The sequence below is a fragment of the Chrysemys picta genome, chromosome 13 (genome assembly GCF_011386835.1).
Source record: "Chrysemys picta bellii isolate R12L10 chromosome 13, ASM1138683v2, whole genome shotgun sequence".
NCBI classification, from domain to species: Eukaryota; Metazoa; Chordata; order Testudines; family Emydidae; genus Chrysemys; species Chrysemys picta.
Window position 1 is genome coordinate 40,587,943 of NC_088803.1, and position 27,446 is coordinate 40,615,388.

Consider the following 27,446-nt stretch of genomic DNA (forward strand, 5'->3'; position numbering starts at 1 on the left):
TCAATCCAGCGGAGGTTGATTTATCACGTCTAGTCTAGATGCGTTAAATTGACCCCCGAGCGCTCTCCTGTCGACTCCTGTACTTCAGCACCGCGAGAGGCACAGGCGGAGTTGACAGGGGAGTGGCAGCAGTTGACTCACTGTGGTAAGTCGATCTAAGTACATCAACTTCAGCTATGTTATTCACCTAGCTGAAGTTGCATAACTTAGATCGATTCCCCCCCACTTTCCCCCCAGTGTAGACCGGGGGGAGTGGTAGGGCCAAACTTGTACTGGCTTCTAGAGAATGACTCAATCCTTGGCTTGACTCCTACTAGTAAATCTGCTGCTTCCACATTAGTAACAGCTGGGACAAATCCACTATGTAGCTGCAGTGGAGCCCTGAGCAATACAAGAAGTACAGAATGCTGCTTTGGGCAATAAGAGAGTCTAATCAACAGGGACAGTGCACTTACTGGCCCCAGTCCCTCTCCATGTACACTGACATAACTCTGTTGGCATCAGTGAAATTCCTCCCAGGCTGCATGAGCATATAAATAATAAAAAGGAAATGTTACCTCTTCAGTAAGTTCCACTACATTGAGTTTGAAAATTGCTCAGAGCACATATTTTTCTGCACTGTAGATTGCAGTTAATTTCTGGTCCCACCTGTTCTGCAAACTTAGCCAACCTGGCACCCAGTTACAACATTGCTCTCCCCTCTTAGAACTTAATTTGCTCTTGCAATATAGATGGGACCTGATTGTAGACATGATAAAAGGTCAGACGTGTCTGTTGCAGTAGCCCCACTGCAGAGTCTAGTTAAGGTCCCATCTATGCACAAACTGGAACCATATTGTAACTGAGCCATGGGACAGTATTACAAGTAGGTCACTGACACTTTAGTATAGATGAGAACCTTGCAACAATTGTAGCCAGAAGCAACACAGTTCTATTCCACCTGTAGACTACAATACAACCTTCTCTTCTGAAATGTTACATGAATCACTTGCAGTAGCTGAGTTGACTCCACTCCAGCAAGTCCATTTTTTTTCAAATAAGAGAAAGCAGTCTCTTTTCAGTTCTTTTAAATAAGTGATCTGCTTTCCCTTGCTTGTTTTGACATCTCTCCTTGCTGTTGTCTGTTTTCATTTGATTGTAACCTCTTTGGGGCAGGGACTTCTGGTGCCATATAACTAATTATGGAATGCACACACTTTAGCTGCACAGAACTATTCCTTTGAATTTAGGATGCCACTGTCATACTATCCCTGGAAGTGTGCATGGATGTACAGGGTAGCAAGTTAAGTCCTCATTTAGGGTAGCTCTTTGGTAATTAAGACTAGGTCCTTGCCTCTGCCATCTCTGACTATTGCTTCCTTTCTTCCAGCAGGTGCTGATCTAAGCAGCTTTTAAGCACGGAGAGCAGCTTGATTTGACCCAAATGTCACTGACATTTTACCAGCAGGGGTACCGAGCTACTCATTGTCACAACAGGAACAGCCTTGGGCTTGGAATCCAGCTTGTTCTAGACCTAAAAGGAGTGTTGTATTACATGAAATATGAATGAGATGCCCTGGCAATAAACTGCTAGAGACAAAACACCTGAATCCAGTTTCCCCTCTCAAAAATATTGAAAGGTTTAGAACTGAGCTATTACAAGAACAGCCTCCAGTAAAGCTAGCTGGAGGAAAATTGCAGCAACTTTCAAAATTGGTTTTCATGCCATATTGGAAAACTAAACCCATCAAATGTTTTTGTAAAAATGAAGAGGTGGTGAAATGTCCACTGACCGATCAAAACCTAAGCGTGTTCTCGTCCCAGGGGTTAGGGCTCTGACCTAGGCTGTGGCGGAGGCAGGTGCAAGGCCCTGTCCTTCCTGATTTAGAGCAGTTTTGCATCCCAGATCACTTTGAATCAGGCGGAGCAAGAACTAGAAGTAGGTTTTCACATGGCAGGCCAGTCCTTTAACAACCACGTTATGCTGCGAGTCTCTCCCGCCACCTCCTCTCCAACAAAATCTTTGCAGGGACAGCTACATCTCTGCAAATTGTTTCAGCGTTGGGGAAAAAAACAGCACATTTCATTTAATTGAAAATGTTCTGATCATGCTAGCCACCTACATGCTGGGGGGATGTAAGTGCATCCTCTTCTCCTCCACAACAGTGCTTGTGCTTTGTAAACTGCAGTCAGTTGTTGATGAAGACATTATATGGAGATATACCTATCTCATAGAACTGGAAGGGACCTTGGAAGGTCATTGAGTCTACTCCCCTGCCTTCACAGCAGGACCATCCCTGACAGATTTTTGCCCCCGATCCCTAAATGGCCCCCTCAAGGATTGAACTCACAACCCTGGATTTAACAGGCCAATGCTCAAACCACTGAGCTATCCCTTCCCCAATGCTCAAGCTGTGTTAACAACTGTCTTCAAAAACTGAAACATAGTTTGTGACACCCATTTTGACTGTGTCGTAAGAGTTGCACCCCCGGAGATAGTGTAGGAGGGAGGGAATACCAAGTGCAGCACCACTCACTTAGGTTTGCCCCAGCCACCTGCCTAGTTTGCCTGTACAGCCGAGTCTCATCTTACGCGGGGGTTCTGTTCCGCGGTTAGTGCGTATAGCGAAAACCGCGTATAGTCAAAATTACATTGAGTTGAATGGTGGGCGGACTACAAGTACAGTATTAAAAAGATTGTTTCTCTCTTTTTTTTGGTTTTTGCGGACTACGTAAAGCTGAAATCACGCATGTTAAATGCGCGTAAGATGTGACAGACCTGTAATGAGAGTAGCTCCTAATGCTATGCTACCTCCCCTCCCCCATGTCCCACATGGAATGACCTGGAAGAGAAAACAATCAACACTGATAAGGTTTCCAGGTGACAGAAATTGGTGAGTGGTAAACAATGAAAAGCACGAGCTTGCTTGGTAAACTGGGTGCACGTAAACAGGGTGCGTTTTGATATGGGTAAAATGTAAATGCACACATCTGGGAACAAAATATAGGCCGTAATTACAGGATGGGCGACCTATCCTGGGAAACAATGACTCTGAAAAAGATTTGGGGGGTGTGGTGGATCATCAGATGAATGTGAGCTCAATCTGATGCTGTAGCCAAAAGAATTAATGCAATCCTGGGATGCACAAACAAGGGAATCTTGCCTAGGAGTAGACAGGTTATTTTACCTCTGCATTTGGTACTGGTGCAACTGTCACTGGAATACTGTGTCCAGATCTTTTGCCCACAATTCAAGGATGTTGATAAACTGGAGCGATTCAGAGAAGATCCATGAGAATTAAAGGATCAAAAAATGCCTTATAGCAGGGCTGGCCAAACTTACTAACTCCTCCATGCCGCATACGACAATCTTCAGAAGTTTGAGAACCAGGGTGCACCTGCTCAGGGGCTTCAGCCCTGCTGCTGCTGAAACCACCAGCCCCAGTAAGCGAGCCCTATGACCCTCCTCCCCATTAAGCGGAAGCTCCTACCCCATCACCCTACTGCAAGGCAGAGGTCCCATGCTTTCTCCCCCCAAGTCTGGCAGGTGCAGGGGGAGGGAGAGGAAAGGGTAGAGGGATATGCAAGCCGCACTTTAACTGTAAAAGAGTTGCATGTGGCTAACAAGCCACATTTTGGCCACCCCTACCTTATAGTTCCAGTGCCTTGAGTATCACTATTTAGATTAAGAGAAGGTTAAGGGGTAACTTTATTACAGTCCACGTACCTATATGTGGAACAAATATTTAATTGGCTCATCTCTCTAGCAGAGAAAGAGCTGGATCCAAAGCTAGATAAATGCAGAGTAGAAATAAGAAAAATATTTAATTGTGAGAATTAACCATTGGAACAATTTATTAAGGGTCACAGTGGATTCTCCATCACTGACAATTTTAAAATAAAGAGTGGATATTTTTCTAAAACATGCTCTAGGACTTATCTTGGGGGAGTACTAGGGCTTGTGTTATATGTGTCAGACTAGATGACCACAGTGGTCCTTTCTGGCCTTAGAATCTATAAATTAAGTATTGACAAAGAAGGGTACCGGCTGGTGAAGAGAAGGAAAGAAGTTACTCTATATTAGCAGAGAAAGTAAGTGGGAGAGAGAGACAGTCTGCATTACAATGCAGAGGTGAAGAAACCAGGCACTTTTATGAATTGTGTTATGCTAAACAGTGACGTTTAATCTAAGTTTAACATAACAGGAAACCATCATTTTTTTTTACATACACTAACGGAGACACTTTAAAGTTTGGAATTTAGAAAGGAGGAGTTCCTTCTCTAGAAGAGAGCATAAGAGACACCTTTGGTAAAGAGCACAGCAGCCAATGTCTACGGAGCAAGTCCCTCAAGCTATGTCATGGTTCTCTTGCGTCATCCAGATGGTGCAAGAGGGACCATAATCTGCCGGCAGATGCCCAGCACTGTTCCTGTCTCAGACAGGACATGCCTGTGGCAAGAGTATGCCAGATCCAGGCCTTAATCTTTGTTGTCTGTTGTAGGGGGCATAGATTCCAAGGCTAGAGGGGACAACTGTGATCTAGTCTGACCTCCTGCATAATACACACCCTAGAACTTCCCAAGATAATTCATTTGAGCTGGCTAGCATGTCAGGGCAGGTGGGGTATGTGGCCAAGAACCACTTATTTTCTATTAGTATAGGGTCCATTAAAGACAATTCATCAGTGACAACAAGCTCCTGGTGACTGGAGCAGCCCTACCGATTTTGCTGTCTAGGATAGAAAATGGGCACATTAACACATCCCATAAACATTCACCCAATCAGTGGTGTGCAAAAAAAAAAAAAAAGGGCCAATCAGACCTGAACAAGCAGCATCTCTAGCTGTTACAAAGGGCAACTTACTCATGCACCTTAGCTTCTGGGCAGCCATGTTCAGAAATTGGGAGTCAGAATTAACCAGTCCACTTACTGAGCCATAGGTCTGCTTGGCAGAGGAAGATATGGCCATACATCTCCAAAACACACACACACACACACCCCCACGGGATATTCCCTTCCTGCCATAGACACCCATAAAACTGTGGATAGGTGTGTCACTGACGATGACCTAGCACTCTTTTCCCTTTGTAGCACAATCACAATATACCTGTTACTAAGAGTTTGAATCTATATGCATGGCATGTTTCCCCTATTAACTAAACTCCAACATGTAGCACACACTAATTAAAAAAACAAAAAAACAAACAAAAAAAAAAAACACACCACACCTCAGTGGAGGTAAAGATATTACTAGGCCTACTGGAATTTCAATTCAAAGGGGACAAGAGTACTTTACCAGAAAAATATAAGCATGAAGTGCGAAAAAGCCATCCCAAATTTATTCTCAAAACATCAACTGAAATGCATCAGATACTCAAAACTACAGAATTCTTAAGTCATACATTCACAATGCAGAAACTTGACACTTGGGATGCCTTTGGCATGTTCGACGTAACAATATCCATTTTACAGTGTAAACAGGTACTGTTGTGTTCTTACTTACAAGTCCAGCAGGAAAGGCACAACATGGCAAAAATAGATCATAAACAAGAATCAGGTGCAACAACATTACATGAACTTTTGGTAATCTGCATTTTTTGGGGGCCTTCCGCAATTGAGACTGGACTCAAAGGATTTCCTGCAGTCAGAAATCAGACTTCTTTCCATCATTCAGTCCTTTAATACCAAATGCTTAATTGGGTTCCAATCTAGCTTTAGATTTTGTTACATATACAGATCCAGCAAGTGTAAGAAGAGTGAAAAATAAGTCCATGAAGTCTTCAGGTGCTTCCACTAATACATCAGGTTTTGGTTTCATATAGTGCATGGAAGCATCTGCTTGAATCTCAGTTCATTACAGTGGTCATTTATAGAAAAATAGACACTACATCTACAAAGAAAAAAAATGAGGTAGATAACTTAGAATCCAGAGGGCTATCCCAATAACCTTCATACAATACACATGGGTCACCATGGTTTTGTGGTGTAATGCAAGTGCACAAATCACCAAGAAACTTAACGACCAAAGTGGGAATGCCATCCAAAACGCCCACAAGACATTAAACTTAGGTGTGAGTACTTTTGTATTTAAATACAGGTTTACACAAACTGATCTCCTAAATAACCCAAATTAAACATAAAAAAATAAAAAAAATAAAATAAGTTCCTCTTGCTAAGGAAACCAGTTCTAATGCCTACATGCAACAGTCATCTGCGATTCCTTGCAGAGCTTTCAGACATGACCTTCTCTTTCTAGAGGAGAAGTATATACATACCTGCCCATGCTTCTTCAGGGCTCTTGGTACAAATAACAATATTTTAGGAGAAACTGCACATCTTTGGAAGGGAGTAGTTTTGGCACTGTTCTTAAGGGACTGTCCAAGTAGTAGTATTAAATAAGCAGCAGTCAACAATACAGGGAGTATTCAATTATTAGGAGCAATGATCAAAAGGGGGGAAAAGGCCAGTAAAAGATCTTTTTACAGCTTCTGAGGCAAATTAAAAAAAAAAAAAAAAAAGTCCTGTAGCCATATAGTAAAAGGTACATTAAAAAAACAAAAACAAAACAAAAAAAACACCACACACCACACAAAGACTATTTCTAAAAAGGTGGCAGACATTCTAGAATATTTACCCGCATAATAATTTTTCATGTCATCCGTAAATACAAGTTTTTCCATGAACAGTAGGTTGTTTCTACTGTGTTCAAAACCCCCAAAGATTTCAGTTTAAACAGAGGCAAATGTTATAAACCTTTGGAATTTCAAGTTGTGAAACTTCTGTAAGGCTGTACACATTAAAGTCACACATAACAAGGAATACTTTGCAAGACCCGCATCTTTCCAAATAAGAGGATTTTTTTTTTTATTATTACTACTTTTGCAAAGCAACATCATGATTGTACTGTGGGCAACTCTTACAAAGACAACCATAAAATCATTTGCATGTCAATAGGAAAATAGGAGGTCGAGATGGAATCTCTTAAAAATATATGTTTGTATATATATTTGTTCTTTCTGCATTTCACCTTCACAAAGAGTTTTTCTAACTAACAGCAATTTTGTTCTCCTCCATGAAGTGAGGGAATTGGTGTTTTGGCACATTGTCTGCAGCAGCACCACCAGCTTTCTCCATATCCGAGCTAATTCCAGACTGGGACCCATCTATCTTGGAGACTGTTGCAGTATTTATTGCAGAACCACCCCCAATGGTGACTGGAAGAGAAGGTATGCCACCACTCTGGATCACTGAAATCTCATTATTCTTCATTGCCAAGCCATTGCTGAGTACTGCAGCATACTGGTTCCATACTGTGGGATCAATGTTCACTGAAGGAGGCACTATATCCTTTGGAAACATTTCAGATACCTTCTTTGGATCATTCCCCAACAGAGCCATGGGATTATCAATGGATAATCTTCTTCCACGCCTGGCAGAGTTATTCCACATGTGAGTTCCAACATGAACCTTGCAGAAGAGGGGGTAGGAGAAGTTAGAAGATGAGAGCTATCATAATTCTGAGCTCCTGTCCTAGTCTATCCAAGTTCTTATACCTCACCAGCACTATGGTATCTGAGCCTCAAGATAAAGTAAAGCCAAACATTCAGAGGAACGTTTATGTAGTTTTGTACTCAAACTACAGCAAAATCTTTGTTTAGATCTTTGTTACTGTAGAATGGCTTATATGCCCTACATGTTCTTGTTTACTTTCACCTGAAGTAGAACAAAAAAGAGGGAAAGCAAGAACAGAAGTAGTCAGTTACTTAGTGCATGGGAAAAGTTTATTTTTTCCTCTACACAATTTAAGATACATTGGTTCTTAAGAATAGGCTACAGGGAATATTGGCAAGTGGTGCTGAATTAAGGCAAGGCAGGGACTTTAGAAATGGTTTTACAAAAAGTCTAGCATGAATAGAATTTTGGCAGCTAACACACTCCCATGTAGTTGGAAAAACCACAAATAGCATATTACTGCACAAACAAACAGAGAACCTCCTGAAAGACCACCCCCCTACAAACAAGCAGCTATCCGCACCCCAGTCTTCATTTTATTTTCTAAGTTTGAGCATCTCTTTTCTCTCTCCCCCTCCACTCTCATCCCTCCTTATAGAGTGCTTATGCAAAGACTGTTAGAGAGGAAGAGTCTGGAAGCTCTACAGTGTCAAACCATAGCGTGGGTGGGGGAAGCGAAGTGTTCCTTAAAAGACAATTAATCTGATGATCAGGAGCACAAGGGGCAATTTTTTGTGCTTAACAAATCCCTGAACATTGTTTGTTGCAGGACTTCGCTCCAGTGACAGCCATTTCAACAGGGGACTTTCAATGTGCTTCAAGCAATAGTGGAGTCTAGAACATGTTCCAGTAAGGTGAACAATGATCATTGCTTAAAAGTATTGGGTTTGAAAGAATCAGATCAAATACAGTTTTGTTTTTTTAAACAGGGGTTTTCCCTGCATGCTGAGGTATCATCTAGATATGGGCTTCAGCTTCTAAATTCAGATCCCAAACCCACACCTTGGTTCAGGAGCATTTGGAGGTAGGGTTGCTAAACAAAGCAGTTAGAAGTTGCAGTTAAAAATTACAGTTCTTCCCCTACAGGGTTTTTGTTTTTTTTTTAAGTGGATTTAGGCTGATCTCAAGGCCTACTAGAGAGTTGAATGTATGATCCTTGCATATTGAGAAACTATAACAAACTGTCTTAAATGACCACCCAGAGGGCCAGGAGAAATTATTAGTCATCTTTAAAGTCTGGATGATTATATTAGAAGGAATAGAAGCATTTTAGAGGGGTTGTTTAAGAGACTTTCCTAGTGAAGGTGATTCCAAAGGCAGGCATCGGTATACCTCAGCCCCCTTAAGAATTGCTTACCTTCAGGTTTCCTTTTGTGGTAAAGGCTCTCCCACAGATGGTGCATGCAAATGGCTTTTCACCAGTATGGGTCCGTTCATGAATCTGAAGAGCACTTGCAGAGGAGAAGTTCTTCCCACACGTAGTGCAGATGTGCTGTTTAGCTGGACGGCAAAGCTTAGGCCGTGGCACCAGGAGAGGAGGAACACCAGGTGATAAGGTTGGTGGGCCAATAAAATGGCTAGTGCTAATAGGACGCTCACTAGACATTTCCATTTTTATGAGGGCCGGTGGTGCCCTGACAAAAGCAGCATGAATGCTGTTGCGACCTGAAGAGAAAGAACACACACATTAGGCTACCACCACTACACGTTTCAGCTCTGTTTAAACTTTGGAAGCAAGATATTGGGTCCAGATTTTTGAAGGTGCATAAGCCCAGCACCCAGTGCACATGCAAGCTGTAATTTGCAGGCACGTAGACAACCCATTAGCACCTGTTTGAGGCGAGAGGGAGACGGGGTTCTTCAAATAGGTCCCTTTGATCAGGGAGAAAGTTGTTAAATCCTGAATGCAAAAAGCTCAGACACAGCATTTGCTATGCTAGCTTTACACTTCATATACTAGTGCTGAACAGTCTGTTCCATGGTTTATCAGCATTGAAGTGTCTGGTTTAGAGAGCTAATTAATAACTTTAGGACAAAATGCAAGATCCTGAGCACAACTACCATTGAAGTAAATGGGATGAGTGTGTGATCACTAGGCAGCCGGAGGCTACAACTTGAAAACTTATCCATTCTGTGTGTATGACTTTACCTTCAAATGGGAATTTGAAATTAGGAAGGAGATTTTCAGTGGCTTGCAGAGCAAAAAGCACCCATGTTCCTTTTGAAAAGGAACCAAACCAGCAGGATAAGTGTCTTACTCCCACTGGTCTGCTGAGGAGCTCCCCTCTAGAAGGATTTGTTAGTTGGGGGACTGCAGCTACTGGTTATAACTCACCATACTCTCCATTTGGGAAGTGTAACCCAGGTTCTTCTTTGATGACCTTTCGACCAATATTGCCATAAGTTAGATCCAAAGCGCCAGCCCCTTCCATCTCTGCAAGATGGTTTTCAGGGCCCTCAGCTTTATTTCCCATGCCAGCATCTTCCTGGCTATTGAAACCTGGTGACTTTGACCTAATGCTTTCAGATTGGCTATTGGTTGGGGACAATGCCTGGAATGAAGCAGATTCAGAGGCAGCAGGACTCCTGCCATTTTGATAATCTGGATCACCTGCCACAGAGGAAGAATCATTCGTCATGCCATCACTTTCTGCCGAGCCATTGTCACTAGACTTCAGGCTGCTTTGCCGTTGCAAGTTCAAAGCTGAATTTACCATTTTCATTTGGTTCTCCAGAGCTGCAATCCCAGAAAATGCTGTGCCTGGAGATTCTGACTGTGCATCATATGGAATTGGTGGTTTCAAAGAGCTGCTAGGGCCATCCTGAGAGTCTAGGTCTTCTTCCATCTCTATGCTTTCCATGTTCTCACCTGGGCGAGTCAGGTCTCCATTCTTCTCGGTCACAGTAGGATCCACATCAGTATTATCACAAGTGTTTTCCGGCATAGGTGTATTGGGAATTTGTCCCCCCATATGCATGCGAATATGCTGCTGCAATACAACTGCATTTGTAAACTTCTTCTGACAAATTGGACAGGAATGTTGCATCTTTAGGGGGGTGTTTGCCCGGTGGACACCATAATGAGTCTTAAGGTTACCTTTTGTTGAGAAGGCACGGCCACAAATTTTACACTTGAATGGCCTTTCTCCAGTGTGAGTACGGTAATGCATTTTGAGTGAACTCTGGCAGCTCAGCACTCTGTGACAGATGAGGCACTCATTGGGGTCTGTTGTGGACTTGTCAATATTCTCAACCAATTGCTGTAGCTTAGATGTTTCTGAACCTTGCTCACTTGCTCCGCTTACATGGAAGACACTCACACTGCAGCTAGCTTGCGGAGAGCTCAGGCTCTGCTCAGTTCCCGACTCATGACTCGCTGCTCCTGATGAGGAAGAACCACCTTCGCTTTCTGGAGAAGGCCTTGGCTGCATGTCACTTGAAAACGTGTTGGCAAGAGACTCCTTGATGCATGCTAGATTGGAGATATTCTGAGGCAAGCCAGTGCCTACTGAGGTAGGCAGTGATGTCAGAATAGGCTTGCTGTCCACAATTAGGTTAGACTCATCCAGTGGTACAGACATCCCATATGGGATTCCACTGCTAGTGGGCACATTGTCCAGATGCTCAGGTACTGGATAGGGATTCATTTTAATGTGAGGGTACTTATCTTTATGACGCTGAAAATGCACTTTAAGGTTTCCTTTGGTTGTAAATCTGTTACCGCAAATGTTACACTTGTAGGGTCTTTCACCAGTGTGGGAGCGGAGGTGTATCTGCAAAGCACTATCGTTGCCGAAGACCTTGCCGCAGAACTTGCACTTATGTTTAAAGAAAGGTTCTTCAGCATTTGGTTTGCTTTCAGACACGCTGATATTGGGGGGCTTCCCTTTCCCTTTCTTTGAGGGATCAATCACTGAAGAAACTGCAGAGAGTGGATTTTGGAAGATGACAGAGCTGGATGATTGAGGTAGTAAAGGGTTTGGAAAACGAGACATAGAACTTGGGAGGCTTCTGTTTGCTTCAGGCTTCAGGGAGAAGGAAGAAGAAAGCCCACTGGCTACCGAGCCAGCAGTTGGAATGACCATGTTAGAATGAGGTAGTTTTCCATGCTTCAAGGATTCCAGTGATAGGCTTTGGCTTCCAGCTTTTTGTCCAATTAAAGCAACAGCAGCAGACAGTTGCTGAGACATCTGAGCACCCAAAGCTTTTAGTGGATCAGTAGCAGCTACTATTGAAGGATGTAGGGCATGAGGAGCCATCATGGCAATTTGGATGCGGATTTGCTCTGTGAGCTGAATTTGCTGGAGTTGCTGCTGCTGCAAGCACACGAGCTGTTCGAGGATCATTGGAATAGCATTAAAACTGGCTGCTGAGGAAGAGATGGTGTCAGAGGTACGCTGATTCACAGCCACTTTAGTGCCACGTATTGTCTGCAAAGTCACATTAGTGTTTGGTACTTTGGATTTTGGTAAATAGCTTAGCCCATGAGTTGCAGTAGGTTCTGTTTTTAGATACATTCCTCCCACTACTTCAGTCTCAACTTTCCCCTCTCTCTTCTCCACAGAACCAGTGCAACTCTTTGACTGACTGTCCTTGGCTGCCTGGCTATCCTGTCGATCATTTGGAAAGCTCTCTGTAGAGGCTCCAGGGAAGTCTTCAGGGGGTATTGTTCCTTCACTATCATTCATGATTAGGACAGGTGGATTTTTAGTGCAATTTTTCTTATGCTCAAGAAATTCAGAGAGATCAAAGAACTCTGCACAACATTTCTCACAGATGTTGGTTTCCTCTGTTCGGCACCTTTTGGAACTCATTTCACCATCTCCATCACCTGGGGCGTTTTGTGGACTCCCTAAGTGGGGAGAAAAATAGAAAAGTCAAATATTCCCTATGTATACATAGATCTAGAACAGAGGTCGGCAACCTTTCAGAAGGGGTGTGCCGAGTCTTCATTTATTCACTCTGACTTAAGGTTTCACGTGCCAGTAATACATTTTAATGTTTTTAGAAGGTCTCTTTCTATAAGTCTATAATATATAACTAAACTATTGTATGTAAAGTAAATAAAGTTTTAAAAATGTTTAAGAAGCTTCATTTAAAATTAAATTAAAACGCAGAGCCCCCCAGACTGGTGGCCAGGACCCAGGCAGTGTGAGTGCCACTAAAAATCAACTCGCGTGCTGCCTTCGGCACACGTGCCATAGGTTGTCTACCCCTGATCTAGAACATGGGTAAGTTTTTTCCAGGTTAAGGCTGTAAGTAAGCCAAAAATTTGAAAGATATAAATGCAAGATAATGGGATCTTAGACACATGGACCAAATGCAAACCTTGGAGACACAATTCTAAAGTCCTACCCCACCTCTGCTACTGATTCACTTTGTAGCTTGCTCAAAGTCACACTACATCTCTATTCATTTGTCTGTAAAGGTGGTATACTTTCCTACCCTCAGCCTTGTGAGGGAAAGAGGAATGGTGTTTTCCCCATTTGAATTAGGAGGTAACTAGTTCACTACAAGTCTCTTTACACATGTAAAAATAGAAATGAGTGTTCTAACTACTCAAAAGGCAAGAAAGTGATGGAGGGCATAGAGGATTGTTTACTTCATATTTAAAATGTATAATTAAGTTATTTAGAGGGTCAATGGCCAAATTCTAGCAAAGCCATATGAAGCTGTGAATCACTAGAGTTAACACATCGTTCCATTTGATAAAGATTCCATTGAAGCACATAACCATTGCAGATAGAAACAATGAAACTGCAATTATTCTCCCATATTACAGTATATTAGGTAGCTTATGAAAGGGGTTGATAGAATGAATAAGCCTGGTGTTATAGTCCATATACTAAAAATCAATGAAGAACTAACCATGTTAAGTAGATTACAGCTCTTCTAATAAGACTTTTGAAACCACTTCCTTTCAAGTAAATCAGACTGTATAAACACAAGAAACCTTTGTGTGAATACTAGTTTGTTTAATGTAATGCTACTTTTAAAGGACTAATAAAGCCTACATTTTTAATAGTCATGTGGAACAACGTTAAAGCTTCATCTTGTTCTAAGAAAGAGCATAATGACGTTCTTTAAAAAAAAAAAAAAAAAAAAAAAAGCAAAAATATACTCTTTTAGCAGTCGGCACATACCAGGAGTTGCCAAACTGCAGCTCTTTTATAGTTAAAGCATGGCTCACAGAGCCTGCACCCTCGCCCCTCCCATTCTCCACCTACCAGACTGGGGGGCAAGCGCTGGGCTTCTGCCCTGCAGTGGGGTGTTGGGGCTAGGGGCTTCTGCACAGTGGGGAGGGGGCTAGGGGTTTCTGCCCTCCAGGAGGTACCTGCTGGGGCTCAGGGCTTCCGCCCCGCTCTTGTTAAAACCCTGAGCACCAGCAGATACCTCCCAAAGGGCTGAAGCCCTGAGCCCTACCACCCTACTGCAGGGCAGAAGCCTGGAGCTGGTGCACCTGGCTCTCAAACTTCTGAAGATCATCATATGTGGCTCGGAGGATCAGAGAGTGTAGGCCAGGGGTGGCCAAACCTTAATAGAAAGGGGAAAAAGTATAATAATTTATTGCCTGGAGTCAAAACTGTTAATTTAACACTTAGAGATCTAGAGTGGGCAACTCACTACAAGATGGATTTGCAGTGTTGTTGGAACTATGCTGGCCTCAGATCATTGGTGAGACAAGGTGGGTGTTCAGTGTCAAATTCTTTCGACTTTTACGACAACTCTCAGGAGATTTGGCATATGCAGTGTAGTTGTAGCCGTGTTGATCCCGGGATATTAGAGACACAAGGTGGGGAGGTAATATCTTGTATTGGACAAACTTCTGTTGGTGAAAGAGACAAGCTTTTGAGCTAGACAGAACTCTTTTCCCACCTTGTCTCTGTACAAGGTGGATTGCAAGATAAGCATTCTACTGTGAACTACACTCACTTTGGGATTTATGCAACAGCACTTGCCTGTCAGACATAGTCTGTGGGGAGCAGGAAGCAGAAAGATTATGTTTTGTAAATTAGACAAGAACCCAAGTGTAACCACTTCCCCCTTCAATGTGCCAAAAGCTGAAGAGGAATTTTCCTGTTTTTCCAGACTTTTTATGTAGTTTGGGGGGTAGGGGAACCAGAAGTTTTAAAAATTCTGCAGAAAGATTTGAGAGGAAATTTTTACCTTGGTCTGAAAAAGGTGACCAAATGACCCTGATTTAGAGCCTTAAGCTCCTTAGGTCAGCGGACACCCAGGGGCCACTCATCATCAACTCACTATTGATGAGTTATGTCACATTTATTATCCCAACTTTAACAAGAGATCCCACAGTAATCGTATATGTCCATCAGTTGTGTTTTCACCTCAGAAGGCTGCAGCCCTATTTTATTCGTTAACAAGTTCCCCTTTCCTGCCACCACCTATACACACAGCATTCAAGACATTCTATCTTCTTCCAGGAAACTATAAAGTGCCCTCTGGCCACACACTGTGTGACCCTTTGATCATAGAGGCACTTTGTTTGAGTTCCATCTTTATAGGTCAATGGTGTGGAGGCCTGACACACTATGGCTTCAGTGGGAGTTCAGGGTGTTCAGCACCTCACAAGATCAGGTCCAATAATGCCAATAACCCAGGGAGCTGAGTTATTTCAGTAGTATCAGACGCTGCATTTTTATTAACTAGACTATAGAGTAAATGGTTATGATCATCAGATATTGTTAGAAGCTTAATTTTCCAGCTTACTTTAAAAAGAGTTCAACTACAAAATAATTACAGCCCCTATACTAGAGATACACATGTTACCAGGCTGCACAGCGTGCATCTTGTGCATGCAAGTAGAGGATTTGCATGGACAGACATTTTTGCACCTACAACTCAGGTGAGTTTATATAGTTTGGGCCAGAATAATTTCATGGGGGAGGATATGGCAAACCTTGACATTTGGCTCGAGTAACAGAGTCACACACACACACACACACACACACACACACACACACACACACACACACACACACACTTTTCTCAGCAATGAAAATGCAAAAAATTGTTTAGTGTTGAAATTTGTAGTTGCCCACAGAATGAAAGGCTTTGAAGGAGTTTCCTTAAGATAGGTCAGGTTAAGAAAAATTCACAGCAACATTATAGTGGAGAGAGATATAATCTCTGCCTTACAATAGCTACCAAAACAAGGCCTGTATAAGAGCAACTAAAGTAATATGTGCCTCAGCGTAAGGGGGCTGAAGGGGCATATAGACTAGGAGATGACCTCTTGGGTGCCTTCCAGCCCTACATTTCTGATTAGCAGAACTGCACATCAAACACTGAGGCCAGGTCTACACTACAGACCTACATTGGTATAATAATGTCCCTTAGGGGTGTGAAAAATCCACACCCCTGAGTGACAGTTATACCAACCTAATCCCCCATCTAGACAGCACTACGTTAACAGGAGAAGCAGCTACTGCCTCTCTGGGAGGTGGATTAACTACCCTGAGGGAAGAGTTCCTGTTAGTACAGAAGTGTCTTCATTTAAGCAGTACAGCCGCACAATTGCATCAATGCAGCATTAAGTGTAAATCTGCCCTGAAATACACAACACAGAGCCCCCCCCCAAAGAAAAAACAAACCACCACACAAAGCATCCCCCCATTCCCTCCCCCGAGCAACTCTCTTAAATCATTTTTTAAACCTAGTGATATATAGCCAGGCAGTCCCCTAAGCAAAAGGTAAAGTGCTAGATCACGGTGACAAACTCTCAGTGCTGCACCCAATACATACAAATCGGCACTCCAAAATAAGAAATAAACCACTGTAGCTAAAAACCCATTTTTCATTGAAAAAAAAATTTCACTCGGAAATAGAAGTCTCCTAAAATAGTATACGAGGCCCAACTTGATTCAGGACTCAGTCAACAGAAATGGACCAACTGAGGTCAAACATGGAAATTTTAGGAGTACTTGTGGCACCTTAGAGATTAACAAATTTATTTGAGCATAAGCTTTCGTGGGCTCAAATAAATTTGTTAGTCGCTAAGGTGCCACAAGTACTCCTGTTCTTTTTGCGGATACAGACTAACACGGCTGCTACTCTGAAACATGGAAATTTTAAAACTCCATAAAGTGGGCATTTAGTTCTACCCTTATCAATGATGAGGGAGAGTAAAACTGAGGTTGTGTTTGTTAATTACAAAAAAACCCTACTTTCCTTCCTGGAACTTTAAGGTGCATGCTGACTCAAAAGGCTTTTTAGGCTCAGGCCTTGGCTACTCTCGCAGATTCATAGCACTGCTGTGGCAGCGCTGTGAAGCGCGAGTGTAGTCGTGCCGCCAGCGCTGCGAGAGAGCTCTCTCGCATCACTGCAAGTACTCCACTTCTCTAAGGGGAATAGCTTGCAGTGCTGCAGGTGCTGATTACACTGGCGCTTTACAGCGCTGCACTCGGGGGGAGGGGGGGGATGTTTTTTCACACCCCTGAGCGAAGCAAGTGCAGTGCTGTGAATTGCCAGTGTAGCCAAGGCCTCAAAGTTTCACAGGAACGAACTCACTCCCATCCAATACATAACCCACACAATTGCAGGTTAAAAACAACACAACCTTTGTTCCAAATACTTGCAAATTTGGGATTAAGGCAGTGAGGTTTTTGTTCTGCCTTCAAAAAAACAGAACACCTCCCCCCCACCCCCCCAAAAAAGCCTCAAAGTTATACTGATTTAACTCTACTGGTTTAGAAAGATAAATTTGAATGGGAGTATCCCCCTTGTATTGATAGTAGACTCATTTTGGCAGATGAGTGCCTTGCATCAATTGAAATTAAACTGGTAAACGATAAGAACCTATGGGCCTAATCTGTAAACCCCCTCACACATATCCCAAAAGGTGGAACAAAAACATTGAGATCACAAATTTTTTTCACAAAATGGGAGATCTCGGTTTCTGGCCAGCCCTAGTTAGCATCCCTCCCGTAGCCATCTGATATTCTTGTTGTCCCATATTGTTCATTTGTTTCCCTATTTTTGACAATTTCACATTTCACTGGGTCTCAAAAGATCTGAATTCAATTCCCAATATAGACTCCTGTGTAACCCTGGGAAAAATAGTGAAGCACAGCTTCCCATCCCGCCCTGCCCCCCAATCTCCTCCTAACTGTGAAACTGAGAATACTTCTCTGCCTCACAGGGGCAGAGGGTTGAGTATAAATGAATCAATATTGGCAAGTTGCGGGACATAATGTCTTTTTTTGGACCATCTTCTGTTGGGGAGAGAGAGAGAGAGAGATCAGCTTTTGAGCTCACACAAAGCTCTTCTCCAGGTCTGGGAAACTTAGGGCTAGTCTACACTAACAATGCTAAAGCGCTGCCGTGGTGGCAGTGCTTGTGCCTTGTGTGGTCCCTGCGCAGTGCTGGGAGAGCACTCCCCCCCCCCCCTTTTTTAATTTAAAAAACACACACCACACCCCGCCCCACGAGGAGCATAGCACCCAGCACTGGGGCACTGTTTACATTGGCGCTTTACAGTGCAACAATTTCTGCACTATGGAGAGTGTTTTTTCACACCCCTGAGCAAGAAAGTTGCAGCGCTGTTAATTGCCAGTGTAGATAAGCCCTTGGGCCAAGTGTACATCACACAGGGGTATGGGGGAAAAACAAAAACAAACAAACCACCTACCCCCCTGAGAGAAATAAGGCTATGTCTACACTGCACAGCTTTTAGTGACAGGGCTGTGCCACTACAGCCGTGCTGCTAAAAGGCACAGTGCAGTGTACCCACAGTTTGTCAGCAGGAGAGCTCTCTTACTGACAAAAAACTTCCACCCCCAATGAGCAGCGTTGTCTGCAGGAGATCAGTCCTGCCAGCTGTTCACACCGGTGCTTGTTGTCAACAAAACTTTTGTCTTTTGGGTGTGTATGTGGGGTGTTTTTTAAAAACACTGTTGAACAACATAACATGTCGTTCACTAGCCAGTGTAGACAAAACCATAGTTATGCCAACCTACCTCCCAGTGTACACAGTACTACAGTAACTCCTCATCTAACATTGTAGTTATATTCCCGAAAAGTGCTACTTTAAGCAAAATGATGTTAAGCAAACCAAATTTCCCCATAAGAATTCATGTAAATAGGGAGGGACAAGTTCCAGGGAGATTTTTTTCACTAGACAAAAGATATTATATACATATACAGTACCAAGTTTTAAATAATTTTAAACAATGTAATACTGTACTCACCAATGATGTTTGTGAAGCTTGGTTGAGGCAGGGGTGTAGCAGGGCTTGACCCATTCTTCCTGCCCAGCGCACCTGTCAGGGAGTGGAGTCTCCCCGGCTGGAACGCGAGGTGGAGCGGGGCAAGCCAAACAATCTTATAATGGAATGTAATGCGACTTTAAATGAGTATGTTCTCTAATAGATCAGCAACCTAATAACAAAACAATGTTAACCAGGATGACTAAGTGAGGAGTTACTGTATGCCAGGAGACCATCAATATAGCTACTGCCTCTCGGGTGCGGTAGATTAACTGCGCCAACAGGAGGTCAGCGGCCTTGCATCATGGTGTCACATATCCGTGTTAGTCTGTATCCACAAAAACAACAAGGAGTCCAGTGGCACCTTAAAGACTAACAGATTTATTTGTGCGAAAGCACTGGACTCCTTGTTGTTTTCACTAAACACTGCTACAGTGGAGCAGCTGTACATTGTATGTGAAGACAAGCCCTTACTCGGAGTGTCACTGCAAAATGCAAAGTATAAGATTGTTTAGCATAAGTAGTCAACACATTTCAAGGGACCATTTATGGTAAAGTGGCCCATTAAACACCCCTCCAGTCATAGGGAGGAAGGGGGTGGGGTATTAGTGGATTATAGATTGTTGTAATAAGCCATAAATCCAATGTCTCTATTCAGTCCATGGTTTTTAATATTTAGCAAAGTTATGAATTTAAGCTCCCAGGCTTGTCTTTTGAAAGTATTGTGTATCCTGGGACGACACAGTGACAATGGTGCATTCAATAGTGGTAAAACAGTTGAGTACTATAGATACTGAGACCAGAGAAGACGAAGAGTGATGAGCATCTCGCTCACCAACAGAAGTTGGTCCAATAAAAAGATATTACCTCCCCCATCTTGTCTCTATTATCCTGGAATCAGCATGGCTACAACACCACCACCACAAACATTTGAGATCCTAGACAGAGAGGGGGGGGGGGGGAATCTGAACTATATCTTAAAAAAAAAGTTTCAGAGATCCTTGTTTTGATTTCTAGCTGCCACCTCCTCTTCCCTGTCTTGTAGGAACAGTCAAGTGATTGCAATCAGACCACCTCATTTATCAAAACAACATGCCTTGCTCTACCTACCCACCCTAGAAACAGTTATCAGTGACACATAAGAGTCTTAAAAACAAAATGTAAGTTTACTTCTGTGCAAAGAAAGCTCACCATGCATATCTACATCTGTGGAGAACTCTGTCCAAATACTGTAACAGTATTTGTCAAGTAGCAAGGGAGATCTGTTAGAACAGTTACTCATGTACTTAAGTAACCCCCTCAAAAATGCTTCACAGGGATCGAACCTCTCCCGTTTTCTATTCCCCCCTCCCCACCTCCGAATTTCAGGAATGTTATCTCTCAGCATCTAGTTATCCAATAAGTTAGAAGAATGCAGTAAACCCAGCAGGGGTTTTAGATTCAATCACTGCCAAATGGATTGGGGGGGGCTTCCACTATTGCGTAGGATAAGGTGGTAATTTACAATAAGGTCTGATGAAATCTTTAGACTCAAATTTAAGTTTAAAAAAAAAAAAGTTTCCTAAAGACAATTAATAAAATACCCCACACCTTTTACCTGATTTAATTTGATTTAGTGGAAAGCTATTGGAAAGAAGAAAGAGGTGAGGAGGGTGGTTGGTCAGAGACCATGAAACTAAAAAACAAAAACACCCACACTCCACATTTTAAAGTGTCTACTTCACAGTAACTGAAGTTAATATCCAGTGAGACTTAACTTTTACAGAAATTTAATCAGTTTATCTATTCTCAGTCACTTTCCCAATAGTCACTGTTAAGAAAAGGGTGTATGATTATGTTACTTGCTATCAGAAATGATTCATTTTAAATAATCAGTTTAGTAATTTCTAGTTCTGAAGGCCTCAACTAGCATTTAAAAAAATTAGACTAGGTACTTTGCAAGTCTAGCAATGTCTGCAACAAACTCAAAGTGTGCTATTTTAAGCCTATCAAGAAAAAAAATCACAAGCACTGCACAGAAAAATAGGTTTGAATAAACGTGTCAAAACAGCTAAATAAGTTTGGCTCCCTTCTCAATTTTAAGAAATGCGGGTGGTTTTATTTTGAAATTTCCAATAATGATTGCAGACAATGTAATTAAATCTCTCACAAAAGAATTCAGTCAATACCAGTTTCCAACCCAAGAATAGCTAGACAAGAGACTTGTTGTATCTCATGAAAATAATTCACAACCTAACTAAAAAAGTGTCTTCCAAGGTTTTAAGCTAACCTTGCTAACAACAAACCTTTAAGAGTACTAATTATGTTAACCCAGAATATATTAAAGTTTCACAAAAATTGCTTTGAAAATCTAAAGGTGCCAAATCATTTAGACAAATTTAAGACTCTAGCTATCCTCACATAAAAGTAGGATTTTGTAAAAACAGAGATAGCAACTCTTAAAAGTCTTAAGACTAGACCTCTAAATTCCACGTCCTTGCATGATTAACCTTCTGGTGTACTTTCAAAGGGCTTTAAAAACAAAGTTGCTGAATGCCATGACAAACCCCTTTAAAATGTCTGCAGTTACCTGCTGAGGCTCAAAACTGAAAGCTTTAGCAAACACATGTTCTGATGCTGCTATTAACAACTGAGCTTAAAAAGGCCGAACAGTGGAGGGCACTCATGTATTACACTGAAAACAATATCCATTTCTGGAGCCGGGAAGGCAGTTTAGTTAGATCAAAAATTACAAAAACCTACTTTCTCCAGAACGAGAGACTGCAATTTAAAACAGCAGTAGCGACAAACATGCAACTAAAATTCATTAGTTATTGGTGGCTGGAAGAATGACTAACAAATTAATCATTCCCTAAGGACATGTAAATAAGTAGGTTACCATCTGCCCCAAAACTATGTTAATATAAAAACAGAGGTCGAAAAGTGCAGTGGTTAAAATAGGCTACAAAAGCTACCAACATTTTTGATTACAAGTTGCAGATAAACCCGAATTCTTGGATTTGCGGAGCGAAGAACATTTCTGAACCTAAGTTTAAGGCAGACAGAGAGAGAAAGTCACTGCAACACCTAGTTGTTTAATTTTCCCAGTGTGGAAAGAGCAGAACAGGAGACTCCAAAAGCCAATGAAACCTGCCTGGATGCAACACCTCAGAGCGGAGGAAAGTCTTTCGCTCTACCTGACCCACCACTGTTTCTTCCTCAGCGCTCAATTACTTCCACCAGCAAGTCCTTCGTCCATAAACAAGGCGGCCCTAGACCACACTTAACACTAGTACAGTGTTTAAGACCAAGCTAAACGGCGCAAACCCCGCTGCCAAGGTCAATTGCATGAGAGTCCTAATTGTAAGCTTGACATCAACTTACCACCCACAGCAGGCAGGAGGAGGCAAAGGTTAGAGCAGCAGCTCTGTCAAAACGTCACATGCTGCAGGGTTTAGCAAGAGGACTTGCTCAGTACAACCAATATAATGTTTCACTTACGTAAAAGGGAAAAAACAAGCAAGACATTTTCCCCCTTCCAGTCCGTCAGCCTGCCTTACAGGCTTCACCCAATGGCTAGCATTTATAGCTCTGCAAAGATTAGCCAGCACTCGCACACCCCACAGCGAATAGTGTCATCCCTGGATGCAGTAACGTTGAATGAGCCAACGTAGAGCTTTGTTCAATTCAAACAGCACTAACTAGCTGTTAATTTAAACCGCAGCAACGGGCCACTGAAGGCGTGTTCGAGTCTCAAGTTGGGCCGCACTGTTGATACAATAATATTTCCCTCAACTATAATCTGACCCGTCTCTGAGCACCTCACACCGATTCAATGGACAACTTTTGGAGCATACATCATGTTTGCACAAGGAGTTCTGGAATCGGGCTCACATTTTTAAGGGCTCGTTAACTGACGGTTTCCTGCATGAAACTCATTGTTTTGAGAAGCTACAATTTAGGAATACCTCCTTGATAGCAGCATGCCCTGAGCAAATATAGTTTGATGATTATTAGAGAGCCCAATTGGAGTCCCAATTTGAATGGATGCCCAAATACAGGCTACAACTTCAGTTCTTAGCCTGGAAAGAATTTTTTTATTTAAGAGTGGTATACTGCATTTTAAGAACCCTACACTTTAATGGCTGTAATCCAGTACAATGGGCATTTTAAACCCTTTTGTGAAAATGCTAATTTTCAGTATGTGGTATTATTCTCAAGTGACCACCTGCTGATTTTTTTGACCTGTTAATCGATCACCAGGTTAGCAAAACCATTTTCTAGCACACTGCATTGTTCTCAGAGGCGGGTCTCAGATTGCTTTGCAAATGTTCTCTTGCAAAAGAGCGAGATAAGGGCTTGATTTTATTATTGCAATTATGCATATATTTGATCATTTCTCAGGCAATCTGGCTGGAATTTTAACTTTCTAATGGAGCTTCATCCCTTGGTATTTATGGACACGCCTAGGTCGGAGAATATCTAGATTATTCTGAAGAGGAGAGAGAAACTATGGTTAATCCCGAGTCCAGATTTTTTTTAATCATGTCAAGGCTGTTTTATTTAGCTAAGGGGTTCCTGGAGATGGTTTAACTCCCACCCACTTCTTCTGATCGTTATCACGAACAGCAGTGGAGAGATTTCTGCAACGGTTTCTAGAACTTTGTTCCAAGCTGGTATTGTAGGAGTGGAGAAAGAGCAACAACAGTCAGGTAGTTCTAGCTCAGGATGGGCGGCCCACCAGCCCCTTTCTGCGGGGTGAGAGGAAGGTTAAGAATAGAGGGAAATCTGCTCAGAGATTCACCAGCAGGGCTCCTGAATAATACAAAGTTTGGGCGGGGCACTGGGGGCAACCCGTGTGTCCACAAGTCCTTCAAGAGCAGGAGCAGTAATTCCCAGCCCTGAACACCACGTTATGCGACTCTGGGCGAAGGGGAAGCTACCCTCCAACTTCAAAAGACCGTTGGGGAAAATGTACAAAGTTTTCTTTACAGCTTGCCTAGTACTGCCAGTGACCCCTGGGTGGCGCAAGAAAGCAATGAAAGTTCCCCAATAAATTAAAGTCAAGCAATGCGCTAGATTGTGGATACCGGGCTAATTTTGTCTGTTACCGATTGACACGCACCCCTTTCCCCCCCAAAAGGCCCATCGAACCGGAGGTACGGTAGCCAAAGCAAAAAAGTTAGGACTCTACAAGGATTAAAAAACAAAAAACACTCCACCCCAATCTTGGGTATTTAATAGACAGACATGCACACCACCCACCAGGCAGGTTCCAAAGATGGTGCTTTAAATTGCTGTCCTTCCAGAACTTGCAAAATCATTAAAAAAAAAACAACAACCCTGATGATACCGGTTATGGTAAAGGATGAGAAAAATCCCTCTCTTCTCCCTCCCCCACTCCCTCTGGAGTAACTCTGCAGCTTCAGGAGAGTTATTAACCCTTTTGTTTCAGCACAGCCCCCGGAGGGGACTCTCCAGCAGTGGGCAGAGATTTACATGTGGAAACATCACCTCCATCCCCCCAGCCTAACCATATGCACAAAGGAAAACAGTCATGCATTAAACATGGGATTTATTGCCTTCTGGCCAGCTTGCTGTTTCTTAAGTCACCATTAACCGGACCCAACAATTGGACATTTCGGCTCAAAGAAAGAAGGGGGGGGGGGGTAAGAACTCGAATCTCCTGCGGTTTGGGAATAGGCGGCTCCTGTTATATCATTTTTACCTATGGAAAAAAAGTGACTAAGCATTCAATTTTGGGAGCTCTTTGAATATTTGACCTTTAAAGACATAAAAGCCGACTCACAGAATTACAGAGTCCAGGTTGCTTAGGGTAGTAAAGTCCTGCAGACCCTCCCACCCCAAATATCTCGAGTCAGTTGGTGCTTTAATAATAATAAAATAATCTGAACTATTTGCAAAACCCACCTTCATCTCTCTTGGGGAGGATACTGAAACTGATGATTCCTAATTGAGACCGGAGAAATTCATTGATCTACATAACCAGGGAAATTCAGTTCTAATACCACCATCCCCAAGAAGTTGCAGAGGTTGCTATCCAGTCTGTCAATAGGAATTATGGGACGAGTGGCATTAGATCCGCACCGATTTTTTTAAGTGTAGGTTGAAATTTAAACTGAGGATTAACATTGAAGGAATCGGCCCATGTAGTAGTCTACAAGTGCTACAAATTCTCCCCAGTTTAGCGATGCACCAACAGAAAAACCCTGGGAATGTATGAGAAGATGCTGCACAGTATCGATGAAACTTTCACACAGGATCCAGGAATTACAACGCTGCCCAATTCGTTTCTAGTGGCAAACTAACCGCACTTATACTAGGTGATCAATTCCCTCCCCCCCCCCCACTCTGCGCACCCCGCGCCCACAGATCTGTGATAACTTCACTGCAAATGTAATTTTCTTTTCCCTTTAAAACACAAAGTTCCAGAGCATGTAACAGTGGCTCCCGATATTAAAAGCCCCACACCACCCAAATACAAAACACACGCGCACACACACCACGTTAGCTCACCGGAGTTATTTTAGGAAGTCGGAAATCAAAGATGGCTGGAGGTCAGGCTACAAAAGGTCCAGGGCGATTGTGATCTCCAACCAAACTAGCCAAAGCAGTTTTTTTTAAATCCCCCACCAAAAAAAAAAAAACCCTCGTAAAAGAAATAAATCCAGAGAAACAAAACTAGCGCAGGCATGAGGGAAGGCTTTAAATAGATGGTTTGCAACTCCTTTCTCTGTCTCCCCCCCCCAAAAAAATCCTTTCCGGCTGGGTAGGGTTTGGGGGTTCACCTTGCATTAGGCTATAACAAAACTGGCTGTACTAAGACACGTAGCAGATCGCATCCTGCTCCCCTGGCGTGAGAAGGTAGAGAGCCCGGATCCCCCTCCAGAGCCAGCACACGTTAACCTTTAAGGGGGATGGGGAGGAAAGACTCTCACACACCCAACGGGGACGGCAGAGCAACACACGGAGAGATTTCTGCTGCGATCCGAGTGGTCAGCAAAGAGCAGCCATCGGGCTGGAGCTCTGGGCAGAGCCACTGGACAGTTTTAAGGGGAAGAAAAAGAAAAAAAAAAAGATCCCGTTGCGATCTCAGAAGAAAAAGGAGGATCAGGCCCGATATCAGTCGAACAATGATTGAAGATAAGTGAGGGGTTGTTTTTTTGGGGGGGTAGATTATGGGAATAAATGGTACAAACAACGAGTGGTCAGTGTAGGGTCATGATCTCGAGCCGAGTCTAGTGGGGGGGGGGGGAGGGGACTGACAAAGCCACACACGCACCCACACAAAACCCCTTATTCCCTGGCTGATTTCTTTGCACATCAATTAAAGTTGGTAATTGGCGAGCCTCCGTCTCTTACTTTGCGCCTTACCACTTGCAGCATCTGGGGGCTCCTCCTCGGAGTTGATGTGCTGGGGTTTCGCCTGCTTGCGTCTCGACATGGTGCACAAGCATCGGGAGCAAAATAGTAGCAATTATTTTCTTCTTCACAACAAATTCCTAGAGTTGGGAAATTACCCCCCTTGGGCGGAATGCGCATGTCAGAGTAATTATGATTATCAATAATGCATTGCGATTTATCATGGGTCCCTGACAGCTGATTGGCCTGAGTCCAAGGGCTCACAGATTATTCAAATAAGGTCCATTGATCAGGGAGCAGAGGGGAACGCTGGGCATTGTAGTTTTCCCACTGCTGCTCCGTCCCATGCATGTGACAAAAGCGTGTGCTCCTAACACAGCTCTGGGGGAGCCAGTCTCATCATTTCCTACTACCTGATTGGATCATATTTCCTTTAAGGGGAGGGGGGCGAAAGAGGAGCATGAATCCATCTTTGAGAGTAAACAAACAATCTGGCAGCCTGATTTTCTGTGCTATCCAGGGGGACAAAACCTTTGTTATCTCACCTGTCCTTTTTATTGTCTATTCATGGTTTAAAGATTATTTTTAAGTAAGCAGAACCTTGAAACAATGAAATGTGGAGGGCTAATTCTTCCGTTTGTCATTAGATATGATGGGAAAAGCAAGGCGCATGATCATGTGATTGCCCAACTGGATAAATTGGATGACAATATTATGCTATGGGAGGGATGGTATGAGGCGTGGGAGGGGAGGATTAAAAAAGCAAAACCCAGCATACAGAATAATGTGTATGTAAACTATTGGCACATTGTTTTATTTTCTTTCAAATGCCTTATTCAAGACTCACTTTCTTCTGGGAGGGTCACCAAAAATGGGTCAGTCATAATAATTATTAAATAATTACAATACTGCAAAAAGTAGAGTAGGTAACAAAAATAAAAAAAAAACCTGGAATTTGAAAAACTACCACCAGAAAACAAAAACTTCTTTCAAAGGATATGCATTTGCCCAAGTATAATCTCTCTGCTGTTTATTTCTACCACTTATTACATCACATCTAAAGAGAGGCACTGGTCTTGCAAACAGATCCATACCAGCAGACCTGCTGGAACCATTTAGAGTCCCACTGAAATCAATGTCCCTATGTGTGGATTTGGTCACAGGATTGGACCCCCTAGTTGGAACCCCATAGAAGTAAATTGGAGCCTTAGTTACTGATCCTACAACTTGATCTCATGAGTGGAGGTTGGCTGTGCCCACTCTGAACCCCACTGTTAGTGGCAGCAGGGATCTACACAGGGGTAGAAGCTTCTGATGCAGAACTCCTTGCATGACTAAAGGCTTAGAATAGATGATAAACTCTTTAG

At 42.8% G+C, this 27,446-nt stretch overlaps 1 protein-coding gene across 9 annotated transcripts in view; it reads right to left on the reverse strand.

Annotated features, from left to right (window-relative positions):
• Positions 1–5,297: 5,297 nt before the first annotated feature.
• SALL4 (spalt like transcription factor 4) overlaps positions 5,298–27,446 on the reverse strand; it is a 53,570-nt gene continuing 31,421 nt past the window's right edge. Inside the window, exons 1-4 of one of the 9 annotated variants that reach the window (XM_024109176.3) lie at positions 26,080–26,366; positions 9,828–12,344; positions 8,850–9,157; positions 5,298–7,693 (exon numbers count right to left, since the gene is read on the reverse strand). In XM_024109176.3, coding sequence (XP_023964944.1) covers positions 7,670–7,693; positions 8,850–9,157; positions 9,828–12,344; positions 26,080–26,161 — 2,931 coding nt within the window. In that variant the 5' untranslated portion in view covers positions 26,162–26,366 and the 3' untranslated portion in view covers positions 5,298–7,669. Of the gene's footprint in view, positions 7,694–8,849; positions 9,158–9,827; positions 12,345–18,699; positions 18,896–21,902; positions 22,031–22,080; positions 22,428–25,233; positions 25,362–26,079; positions 26,367–27,446 lie in introns of those variants that run through there. The other 8 variants (XM_008172479.4, XM_005284174.4, XM_024109175.3 and 5 more) reach the window with 8 other exon arrangements.